The following is a 12,651-nucleotide window of genomic DNA, read 5'->3' on the forward strand; positions in this document are numbered from 1 at the left end:
CTTTTCCAGACGGCGTTTTGCAATAAAAGCGTCTGACTGCCGCGTGCGCACAAAAAAAGTAAAGGGCTTGGACCATTTACCAGTCTGCGTGGGTACTGGGGGGGGGGGTTGTTGTTCTTTTTGGGTTTTGGGGGGAAGGGGATTGAGGTTCGCTTGCGCAAAAGCGGGCGAACAATAGGCCGTGCAGGTCGCTACCGTAGGCACGCTAAAGCGGAACAGCGTTTCGGAAAGCACGCCAACCCCAGCTCCCGGCCGCTGGCTGCCAGCCTTTCAAATGCTGTCCTCAGGTGCCACCGTAAACTTTCCTTTCCGTACTTGTGCACTGTTATGTTTTCGGTTTCCCTCCGGTCAGGAAACCCTATCTGGATCTCAGTAAACTAAGCCCTGCTAGTATCGTGTGCAGTTGAAGCAGGGGGGGGGAAATTAGCACAAAATGAAGGTGTTTTTCCCCCCAAAGCATGGTGTATGCCAATGGCAGGTTTGGGAAAGAATTTCTGTCTGTCTGTCCTGGGCCTGGACCATGGTGTTAGAAAAATGGGCTTGTTCTGAGCCTAACAGATCAAAATGAGAAAATGTGATATTCTTACTCGCATTGAAAATGTACTTTTGTACCATTAAATGAATGGAAAGGCAGCGTTCGCAGGGAGCATCTTTGTTGTTTTGCCCATTACGGGTAGGAGAGGGGGGTTAGTGAGCCAGGTACGTAGTGGAAGAAACACGTGGTTGGCTGCATCCTTGTGTGGTTCTATAAGATGGAGCAAAATTTAGAAAAAACATTAATTTTATGACATATGGCAATCCTCAGATGAGGGGATTTGGTGTGAAGTTTGTGTCCCATTCACCTAGTGCCATGGTGTAGAAGATACGATTCAAACGGAGGGGGTTTCTGTGCACACCACAGTCCAGCTGAACCCAGCCAAAGGAGAAAAAGGTAGAAGACAACAGCTGGGCCCTGCCTTCTTGGCCAGGACAACCAGGTTGCAGCAATACCAGGACAAAAGTACGGTCCAAAGCAGTTCAAACAAAGTCTGACTTGATCTGCTGGGCCACGTAGAGCAGAGCTGACCTTTCCTACCTGGGCAGGCTGCCAGAACCGACCCACCTGAGCATCTTCATATGGTGGAAACCTGACTGAGGAAAATCATTAAGCTCTCATTCTTCATGGTCTTGTTTTCTGTTAGTTTGAAAATATTTTGCAAGTGTGCAAACCAAGAGTAGGATGCTACCCATACGGGCAGTGGAATTTTTACTCCCACTTGGCACATAGATAGTTGCGCAGAAAGCAAGGTGTTAGGAATAAGGTCCTCAAGGCGCTAATTGATTAAATATTGCTTTTAGTAATTCAGCATTCATGTGCGTTTTCTTACTTTCATAGGCTGGCGATGAAATGCTGATTTTGAAATACAACCTAGGTAGTAGAGATGAGCGCTTTCTTTGAGAACTGAGTGGTGACAAGGATGACAGTCTCTTGTATTAGGGCCACCTCTGGAGAGACTCAAACTCTGTAATATTTTTAATATCCAAAGTGTTACATACCTAACATGAGAGCCGTATATTTAAAGTTACTTAAGGATCACTTGGGGAGGAAACACGCTGCCACATGCTCTTTAGTAATGCATTTGAAATAACGGTGTTAGGCCTGGATGATCTGCGTTTGGGTCCCAGCTCCATAGAAGCAGCATTTTCTCCTGCCTTCTCCCCGGTCTGGTCCACGTGTCCTTTCTCCCCTGAAAGAGGGGAATAAGCGGGCAACAGCTGCATTAAGCGTGGCTGTGAAAGAGGTGGGTTTTGGCTGCCTGGACACCTCCTCCATCCTCCCCGTTCCCCTCCTGGAGAAAGTAGAAGGCAACTTGGAAGCATCACATCGTCTGGGTCCAGCTTCTGGCCCATGGTGGAGTGTCTTTTCTGGCATCGAAGGCAATCAGAAGCCAGTGCAACATGTGCCAGCAAGTTTAACAACCATTGGCCTTGAAAACAAAAGGGGCACCCCAAAATAGCAGTGTTTCTTTTTGGTAGGTCTGTTTAGAAAACAAAATCATATCCGCTTGCTCAGTTTGTGTGTCTGAAAAGCTTCCGTTCGTTTAATTGGTTAATTTAATTTCTGCTGTTATAAATGAAGAGCTGTATTAAGACCAGAACGAAAATGTCTCGGCGCATCGTGTCTTTTTACTCAGGGCAATCCGTTTTGCGGTGCTGTCAAGTAACATTTTGTGTCATCTTCAGTCAATGTAGTTTTTATGATTTTCGCTGATATTTTAGCAGTTTATTTAGTCCTGTAGATAATGGTCAATGGCCTTGAGTAGTCAAATTAACACTGCAGCAGCACTATATTTGAGCAAACCGCTAACGGTAACCTCTGGATGAAAAGCCAGGAGAATCAATACGGTGAGCGTGTTTTTTTTTGGGATTATTGATTGATTGATGTGTCCTGGGCTTAACTCAAAGAAGCCGCATTGCCCCCGAGCTGACTAAGATTAAGTCGCCAGTTACTGATAACTGTAGGCCATTACCTGTGTAGTATCTCACAAGCTCGGAGATGAGCTGGAGACCTTTTATGGTCCTGAGATAAAGAAATTGCAGCGCTCTACAATCTAACCTGCCTACCAAGCTGGAAGGAGACGCTCGCCATGACCGTGAGAATGGGAGATGCTGTCGATTGAGCTCGGTGCCGCCCGTTATTCCTGGAGGGATCTCTTTGGGACACGGAGGCGCTAATGGCGCGGCTCCGCGGAAGGTGGTAGCCGTGGTAAGCGGCGCTGCCGTCGGCAAACCCGGAGCCAGGGGTCTCTCTGCCACAACTCTCAATTGCTAGCAGGTTTCTCTCATTGCACCTCATTTGCATCTGGGACATCAATTAGCATGTTTGTTGAGGCTAATTGAATGAAACTCAATCATAGCTCTTAATTGCTTGACTATGTGAAAAGAAATCACATTAATGCAGCTAATTAAGTGTATGGCAATAGATGCAACATAATTAGGAGCGAAATGTAAAAAACAAGCGGCGGCGAAGGTGCGAGAGCAGGGGCGCGGGGGACGCGGGCACCCAGTTATCCTCTTACCGACACATTTGGGGAGGGTTCCCGGTGCTTTGCTGCTCGCTTTTTTTCAGCGTCGCTGAATGATGAACGTGGACAACTTGAGAAGAAAAATGCAAATGAGTTTGCAATTACTACTTTTTCAAGCTGTTGAGGGGCAGAAGATGGCACTTCTGGGGTGGCCCGCTGTTGAGTGGGCTCTAGGGACTTGTTAAGTGCTGTTTAAAAGTACTTGGCTTTGAATTACCCTCATGCCTTGTTAAAGGGTTTTTTCCCCTTTTTTCTTGGATCAGCATTTTCTACAACTAACATCTAGGGGAGTTATATCTGTAACATTTGAATATCAAAATCAGGCTTGCTGTCTCCTCTTTAACGCAGCATATTCCAGATGACAGCAAGACCCTCATCTGTTCTAATCTGATCAAACCATACATTGCACTTCTGAAGCCGCTACATTATTTTGTAGTTTCAACTTTTATTCCCCGAGCGCAGATCTGAAGGCGTGGGTGCGGGGGCGGATGCTGGGCTCGCGGGCAACTTGGTGCTTTCCCCTCCTCCTCCTCGGGGAAATGTGCAGATTATCGCTATGCATCTTGCACACAATGAAAGAGTCCTTATTATTTACATTTGATATATCCCTATAAATATTTAAGCTGACATTAATACCTACGTGGCATCTGTTCTGTTTGGGCACTTTCATATAATAATAGCATGGGCTACAGTGTATTTATTTCCTGCTTGCCAACATTCACTTACTCTCTTGAATTGTTTATAGCTCACCTAAGCCTGTTTTACTCTCAATTAAAAGTGCTTTAATAATGCCCTGTCACATCTCGCAAGCTGGCGGGGTAGCAGGGAAATTGTATAGTCTATTCATCTGAAGAATTTGGAATAAACCCTTCATTATCAAGTTTAAATGGAATACACTGGTTGTTGTATGTTAAATAAAACGTGCCTATTAAAAAGAGTACATGCTGAGGTTTAGTCACTATCTGATTAAGCCTCATTTTGGAGCCCATAAGCAATAAATGCTCAATTATGTTCTGGTTATTGTATTTTAATTTGTGAAGAACTGACACTGAACAAGAAAGTTATGCCAACTTGATAATTTATAGGCGAAACAGTTTTGTGCATTTCTGTCTAGCAGCGAGCGGAGTGAATTTTTGTTAATGGATTGCCTTTGTTTCTTTGGGCAGCAATGCTCTGCTTCCTCAGCCAGTGAACTGTTCAGGCTCCCTTTTTTTACTGTAAATAATTCTCAAACAGCTGGGAAAAGAAGCTCCTGTGGTGGTTTAGTTGAGGGTTGTTTTTTTTTTTTTTTATCGCAGATTAATGTCGGTCGTGCAAAAAAATGAATGCTGGTCCAGGAGTAGATTTTTGGTATATTTTGAGCGGAATATGTAATTCGTATTGTAAAACCTGTCAAAGGTGAAAGGATTTTTATGGGGGAACTGATTGCTCCCTGCATTGTGGCAGTAGTGATTTAGACCTAGAGTATGCTTCTGGTCCACTTCATGCATTTACTTGTAAAATTGATGCTCTGGTGGTATACAGGCCTCTGTGCTGCAGGTTTATAACTGACCTAGTTAATGTTGGTAGTCTTTCATATAATACCTTCTAGTGTGGCTAAATATTGCAGTGCCCTGGACACGTGTACAGCTGGAAGAAATCTCGCTGTCAGCAGCATCACACGGGCCTCTATGAATTTATCAAGGTCTATCTTTGAAGGAATTACAATTCCCCTGGTTTCTGCCCTAAACATACTCATGAGCTTATACCCATTTCTTTTCCCGGTCTTTAGTACAAATAGCTGTTTCCCTCATGGGATGCATACACCCTGATGCATATTTATACAATGTTCTTACCCCTTCTCATCCTTTTTTGTGCTGTGTTGTGCAACCTAGCCTGCATTTCTTCTCCTAAGCTAGGCTCTCTGTTTCTTTGGTCGTCCTCATAGTTGTTGCAGCTTGAATTATTATTATTACTTTTTTTTTTTTCCTGGAGCACAAGTAACCACAATAGTATGTTCCAGGGGATGTGTACCTCGGTGCCTTGTATAGTGGCTTTAACATTCACAGTCTCTACTGAAAGCCTCTCTTCTGCTGTGTTCCAAGGTTGTCTTTTCAATGGCTGCCCTACCTTAGGGAATTGTCATTCGTCCCCTGATAAAGAAACCCGTGTCTATTTGCTGCTCTGTTTTCTTCTGAAGAAGCCCACAGACAATTCAGGGAATGCTTTGAAGCTGGAGAACAGAGTCAAGAGCCCATTTTTCCAGAAGCTTGTTACAGTTTAAAGAATGGTTCGGTTCCCTTCGTCGTGAAGCTCTCAGGGAAAGGTGGTTTGGACCCACTCAGTTGACCACTGTCTTTCCATAACCAGCTTTTAGGATTTGTCTGTTTACCTTCTCTGTGTGCTTTCCAAAGAAGAACTAGCAAAAGCCTTTTCTGCTTCTGGCTTCCAGCTTTTAGTGCATTTACTCTGATCTGATATAATTTGCATATTTTTCTCCCTGCTGCCTGGGTGTTTTTGTCTTTTTGTTTTTTGTGGAGCAGGGATGATATTCCAAGGAAACAGTGTTGTGATCATGGAAACCTTACTAGTCAGTCCCCCTTGTAGCTTTTAAGCCTGTTTGCTGATTTCAGCCAAATTTGATAAAGAGAGGGAGGGATAAGTACTTAAAACTAGCTGAGGAGGGACCCAAGTAAGCCCATGGATGGGGATGGTGGGCAGTGTCTCATCATTCTGCTTGGTTTGACCTGCTAGCTGGTAAAATTGTACATACAGCTCAAAACCAGCCTCAGCATGAGCTGTCTTTCACCCAACTGGTGGTGGGAGGATGTAGTAGAGCGCTAAAGACTTTGTGGAGTATTTGTAGTGAAAAGTGTGGATGGGATTACCCGGAGCGCGGAAGGAAGGGGGAAGCAGAGTCATCGTGGTGGGTGGTGGCAGATGATGTAGGACGCAAGTCTTCGGAAGCCAGGCTTCCTTAGTTCTTCTGCTTGCGGAACTGCTTGTTTGATGCTGTTTTTTGTTTTTTTTCCTCCTACCAGGACTATATGCAGAATGTTCACGGGAAAGAAATCGACTTGCTGAGAACCACTGTGAAAGTCCCGGGAAAGAGGCCACCCCGAGCTACGTCAGCTTGCGCGCCCATTTCTAGTCCCAAAACGAACGGCCTCTCCAAGGACATGAGCAGTTTACACATCTCGCCGAATTCAGGTAAGAGAATACCATGTTAAGCAAAAGAAGGAAGGACTGCATTTCCCACTGCGTACATACAATTCACATGTACCACTAGGATGGGAATGATACCTAGAGATACTTTACAGATCCAAATAACCATTGATAGGTCAACATTTAAGCCCTCTCTGCCTAGTGATCTGTCTTCCATGAGAGATTCTTAATCTCTGCGTATCTTTCAATATCCATCTTTTATATTTATTACCACATATTTACCAAGAAAGTGCAGCATAATTTCACAGAAGGTAAAATTTGTGAACAACTGATGCTGCCTTACTACAGTTCTGTGAAGTCCACTACTTCGGGAAAACAGGAGATGTAACATTTGAAGGGGCTGTTTGTGGGATCCACAGCACTTGGTTCCAGCTTTACAGTGATGCATAATTTTGGACTTTACAGCAGCAAGATTCTTGTGTAGAAAGCTATTTTGGTTCATTTATGGAGGTAGTTTATAGCTCTCTGTGAGCTCTAAACAGTGAAGTTTATTGTTCACTGAAGTACTTGTCCATACAACTAAATGGATTTAAAAAATTGCATTAAGAAAAACATTTAAGACAATTTATCTTGTAAAACGCACAGCTTATACAAAACTCATGATGCTATAGTGTTGGTATGGGAGTTTTGTCATCATGTTTGGGATGACATCCATAAATCACTGGGTGCCTTTTTTGGTTATGATTAATGTAGGCATCTCCAGCACAAGCTGACAAAACCATCCAAACACAGTTTTGTCCCTGTGCAGTAGGCACTACGCAGGTAGGACCAAGTATAAAACTGTATGAGCAGCAGTGACCATGTTACTCAGCTGTCTTCTCTTGAACAGTAACAGTTATCACAGGCTTCAAGTCAAGATGTCATTCCTTGCATTTTCACAATGTGCATTGTGCCACATTAGGGAAGAAGGAAGAAGGATTTTCCTTCCAACTTCAGATGCTGTTCATTGAGACAAATATTTTCCCAAAAAAGAAAAAAAAAAAAAGCCTTGGGGCTTTACAGTGGTGCCATTGAGCAGACGTGCCTGCAGATAAACAGTTCTTGTGTGGCATGTTGTACTAGTTTGGCTGGGGACCTGAAATGTCTGAAGCCGGGATTTCATCAGAGCCCTTTTCAAGTTGTAACCTACCCCTTGAGAGGCACAGAGCTGGCATTGTCACTGGAAGAGTTCATAGGAGACAATTATTCATGGTTGGTTTGGTTTTTCCATTTTGCCATTTAATTTAGATGATTGGGTGGGGAGTGGGGGGATGTTTTTGTTTTCTAATGTATCCCATAATTTAGAGAAGTGCTGGACTGAGTCAATAAATCAGCGTTAAGACATTCAAATCAGAGACTTCTGCTTTTAAGACATTTGGATGCCCTGAAACAGGCAAAAATTATTTGATTGCTCCAGATGAGTGAGTTTGGGAAAGACACACATTCTGAGATGCATACTAATATAATGCTTGTAGTATACAGTTTCCATGTTTTGCTGTATACGTGTATACGACTTTAATGGGATATACAATATTCATTTTGTTTCGGGACTCTACATGTGTAATGCTTTCTTTATGTGAAACTGTGCAGTAGGCAGCTGTATCTGGCCGTAGGATTAGCCAGTATAGATGTATCCTGGCTAGCCTGAGGTTTTTATCATACAGCAGTTGCTTTACAAGAGAAAAGGCAATTATGCTAGGAAGTGCTGGAGTTGGAAAACAGTTCTGCTTTTAGATGGTGTTTTTTGAAGAACGTGGTGGGAAGAGTTGGACCTTCTGTCCTTTCTCTTGTCCCTATCATGCAGTTTAAAAATGGTAGAAGATTTCTCTTTTGCTGATGTCTCATTGCCACTGCTCAGGAGATCTACCATGATTAATTTTTTTTTTTTAATGATTGATGCCCTCCTAATATAAAGACTGCATCCGAGCAGAGTTGAACCTGATTTTTAAATCATTGCCCCCTTGAAGAGTGCCTTAATTTCCCCTCTCCCAAAGCTGGGAGACTACAGTGGTCTGTCTTTAATTTGAAGTAAGAGAAACTCCTTGATCTGCTCATCTTTGCATGGCTTTCTTCCCAGAGATAAAGCAAGCATTGATCTCTTAAATATATTACCCCTGTCGTTGGTTGGAAGCATAACTTGGAGCTGGGAGCAGGTAAAAACGGGCCAGACTAAATAGTGTTATGCTCTACATGGCAGCAGCCAAGCCCGTACTATAGCCCTACGTCAGGACCTGCTGTCTCATGTCGAGTTTGGGTGTCAGAGTATCTTGAGGGGAGATGGTTATGGTTTTAGTGTGAGAAGAAAGGTCAGGTAAGATGCACACCTGTCTAAAATTATATTGCACATAATATTTTTCCTTATAGCCATCGCTTCTGAAATTCAGACCGGTACGCTTAATGCATCGTCAGCCGTGATACCTTTTCTTCAGGGATTTTCCTTCTCAAAGTGGTTTTGCTGCCTCGCTCCCAAACTTTTTACACAAAAGCTGTTTCTTTTCAGGAAGCTTCCTTCATTGAATCTTTATTAGTCTAAAGGCCACGTTTGGGGTCTGTCTCGATGATGCGTTACAGGACAGAATGGTCATCAGCAAGAGAGAGGAGCTTTTTTTAAGAAAGCCAAATAATGTTTTCCAAGCTGGACTGAAATTGGCCAACATCTGCTTGATCCTAGAAGTTGTTACAGGGTTGAAAACAAAAAACAAAACAAAAGCCTGCTAATCAGTAAAGTATTATTTAAGAAAAAAAAGAGAAAATAATAGTAGGACAAACGGGATTTGGGAAGTAGCTGGCAGCAGCTCAGCTGCATATCAATCTGTGCCATTCTCAATACTCTCGCGTTCAAGTAAGATTAGAGAGGGATAGCTGCATAGCAGAGAGTGATTTTAAAATACAAGGGAAATACTAGTATTGTAAAAATACACCGTCACAAGCTGTGCCTGGCTTGCTAGTGTGAACTTTCAAGCGGTCAAGTATATTGGTAGTGCTCTTTATGCAGAGGGTGGCAGCTGCTGTTGCATCGGAGACACGGAGGTCTTCACTGCTCAGCTCTGGGGTGCCAGGGGACTTCCGCTATCTGCGCAGCTACCTGTCAGGCGACTGCAAATATTTGCAAATTATCCCTTGTTCTGTCTGCGTTGCTGTCTCGGAGCTTTTTCTCCGTTGCTAGTATTGGCAAAATGGTGTCTTCATCTTGAGTGACGTTTTAAAATTGATGACAGGACTGAAGTTGTCTGGTACTGCTTTTTTTGCTGGGAGGTTTCGCAGATCTGCTGTGCGGAGGAGGTCAGGACCGAGCACAGGAGGAATCAGTGCTTGCTATTTTTGTTCTTAGGTATGCAAAGATACTGCCTGTTTCCTAGAACTGTGGGGTTTTTTTATTTTTATTTTTATTTCTCTGTGTTTTGCCATTGTAGACTTAGTATCTGCGGTAGAGTGATATTCTCCATGCTTAAAAATTAGGACAGTTCTTCGTTTATTGTTTGATGTGATTGGGCACTGACTAATTTTCCTTCTGCTGTTACGAAATTGTATATGTAAAAAGCTATGATAGGAGAAGAATACCAGTAGTCAATTAAGAAAGGTCATATTTAAGATTGCCCCTGGAAATTGAATTCATCATCTTTGCTTATACAGTGTGATAGCTCAGGCCCACTCTGACTGTTTAAAGAGCTTCAGGACTTTTGAGCTTGTTTACAAGTGTTTCGCTGATGAAATTGCCTATTTTCCACTGACCGTGTTCCTAGAAATGGTTGCACTTATTTTTGTTTCAAATGTCAAAACCAAAAAAGTCGATGCATTTTTTACTGTTGAAACAGGCAAATGGTGTTATAAATTCCAAGTGATCAATGGTTTATAAAATGCTGTGTATAAGATGCCCCTCAAATATGAGTTTCAATGCCAACTTTGACAATAACTGTAGGTATTTGATGTCTCTATTGGTTAAAATGTAATCCCAAATTGTGTATTTATAGACTGTCTGGCTGAATGAGCATATAACTGACACATTTTAAGTTCATCCCTCCAGGACTGGCGGATAGATAACTACTTTGTCTCTTTGTTGAATTTCACGTGTTTTGGGTAGATCCCAGCACATTGGCTGGTCTGATGGGGAGGCGAAGGAAAAGCCTCTTGCCCCTGGGCCAGTGAGTTGTGAAATATGTGCTCACCCCTGGCAAGAGGAGCACCATCGTAGCTTGGCACTGAAAAATGCCCAAATGCTTTTGCTTCCTGCATGAGTTACCTGTAGGTGTGGGGCCCTATGAAGATCAGTAACCTTCGGCATAGCAGTCGGAGATGGCACGTGGACCCATTTGGAGTAGTACCTGGTGGAGTGAGGGGATGGCAGCAGCAGCATCTTGCAGGAGACACTTTGGGGGTAGCTTCCATCTCCAAGCTCCCCCTCGATTTTGGATAGGGTGATCGTTGCTACTTGTGTCTCTGTGTTGGCTGCTTCGACTGACCTCAGAACTTGCAGTGCTGGAAGGAAAGGACACAACTGTCCTTCTGTATGGGGAGGGGTGGTTTACATCAAACACGTTCAGTCCCTTTCTCCCACCTGCTTAAGGCCAGTGAAGGTCTTTCCCAAGGTGCCTGCCATAGTATTGCTACTTCCTCGCACGTCCTGATATGATAGGGACTTGCATAGTGTTTTTCCCCACGTTGCCAAAATTTTTGAGTGGCAAAATTGCAACTGTAAAACAGCGTGCAAAAAAAAAAAAGCATGAAATAACATGAGATGTTTGGAAATTCTTCACAGATCCTTCAAGTTATCTTTAGAAAATTTTCTTAGTCGTTATCCCTGTTGACTTTTAAGTAGTAAGTGTCGGGGCAGGGGGAATGTTTCCAACTTTGTTGAAAAATAATCTACAAATTTGTTGTGTATTTTAAATACCATGCTGTTGGGTTTCAGGCCTGACCACTATATGTGATTTTACAGTAAGAACAGGAGGAGGAACTAGGCTGATAAAGGAGATGTAACAAACTCAAGAGATGCATACTCGGTTGTCCACTAATGTGATTTATAATGGCCAAGTAGTAAGTGGAAATTTTATCCGTTGGGTCTATTTAACGTAGCTGTCACATGTGAAAGGAAAAGTTTAAACGTGTCATTCCTTGCTCATTGAATTTAATCTTGCTATGTGGCACTTCTCCCTGTCTGGACAAGGCTGTTTTTCTCATTTTTAAGGACTGGGATAAACACAGACAGCTCTAAGCTGGAAGTACTTCTGGAGAGGGTAATTTTGAGATTAGTTGAGTTCCAGCCGCAGCGTATGGTGGCAGCGCTCCCTGGCCAGCCTGTAAATGGGCTGCTGCCCAGTTCTCCGCACCCTTCAGAGGATGACTCCGTCCTTGCTGCCTTTGGAGCAGGAGCAGGTCCCGGGTTCAATTACTGCCAGCTCGGGTTAGGTTTGAACTGGTGACCTGAAGGTGAACTCCATATTCCTTAAAATCTCTCCCAGGAGTCATTTATTTCTTCTCCTCTACAAACAACCCAAAGCCTGAGCTGCGGTAAGAGTCACTGATGTAGAAAGTTCACATCTAAAAATAGCTTATGGTGTAGAGACAAATTGTTTCCTGATTAGCACTTCATTTTAATAATTTGGGGCTATTAAATTTACTTCCAATAGTGAATGTACAGTATGTGAAGCATCCTACAATGTGATAGCTACATAGCCATCATTAAGTATGCTAAAGGTTGTTATCTACTAACTGCATGTGACATTTCAGACACGTTATAAAAATGTGAAGATGCTGCTCTTACAAATGTGAGTTTTCTATCTGTTATTAATTGTGATCATCTATCAGATCTATGCCATGGTCATTAGGTAATCTTATTTTACATTGAAGAGCTTAGAACGAAGCTAAGTTGTAACGGACTGCCTCCCAGATGTTTCTTCTAAAAAGTCAGAGGATTTCTTTTATTATTTTTTTTATTTTTTTATTTTTTAAGTCAGAGTGGTATAGCCATTTTCTGCAGAGTATTTCGTTGCTGGATCTGGAGAGAGCCAATGGCCTCTGAAGTGTGGCGCACCCCATGCCAGAAGGTAGGACGATGTAAAACCTTGGCTAGGGCCACTGCTCTACGGTGATGTGTTGTGAAGTCGAGTCCCAGTCCAAAGTATACTGAATTGTTCGATCTTTTCATAGTTATTTCAAGAATCTCTTTTTAAATGGAGGTTATGTGAGAATTGAGATGTTACGGTCAGGCTAACGATTAGTAAAAACACATAGCAAGCCAAGAGCTTGCAGGCAATTGCTCCGAAGCCTGTAGGTCTTGGATGCATTGGTAAATATTTGCACAACTGGATCTTAAATTCTTGAATCTTCTTGACTCCTTATTCTTAGGTGATGGAGCGTCCTGAGGTTTTGCACTTCAGTGGTGCGTAATCTCTGATTTGGCAAT

The 12,651-nt window shown here is 42.9% G+C and overlaps 1 protein-coding gene across 3 annotated transcripts in view; it reads left to right on the forward strand.

Moving 5' to 3' along the window:
• The window catches only part of AGAP1 (ArfGAP with GTPase domain, ankyrin repeat and PH domain 1), a 386,032-nt gene that overhangs the window by 255,706 nt on the left and 117,675 nt on the right, over positions 1 to 12,651 (forward strand). For all 3 annotated transcript variants that reach the window (XM_067298700.1, XM_067298699.1, XM_067298698.1), the window contains one exon: positions 6,086 to 6,254. In XM_067298700.1, the coding sequence (XP_067154801.1) occupies positions 6,086 to 6,254 (169 nt within the window). The remainder of the gene's footprint in view (positions 1 to 6,085; positions 6,255 to 12,651) is intronic.

Source organism: Apteryx mantelli, chromosome 6 (assembly GCF_036417845.1).
Source record: "Apteryx mantelli isolate bAptMan1 chromosome 6, bAptMan1.hap1, whole genome shotgun sequence".
In the NCBI taxonomy this organism is placed as follows: domain Eukaryota; kingdom Metazoa; phylum Chordata; class Aves; order Apterygiformes; family Apterygidae; genus Apteryx; species Apteryx mantelli.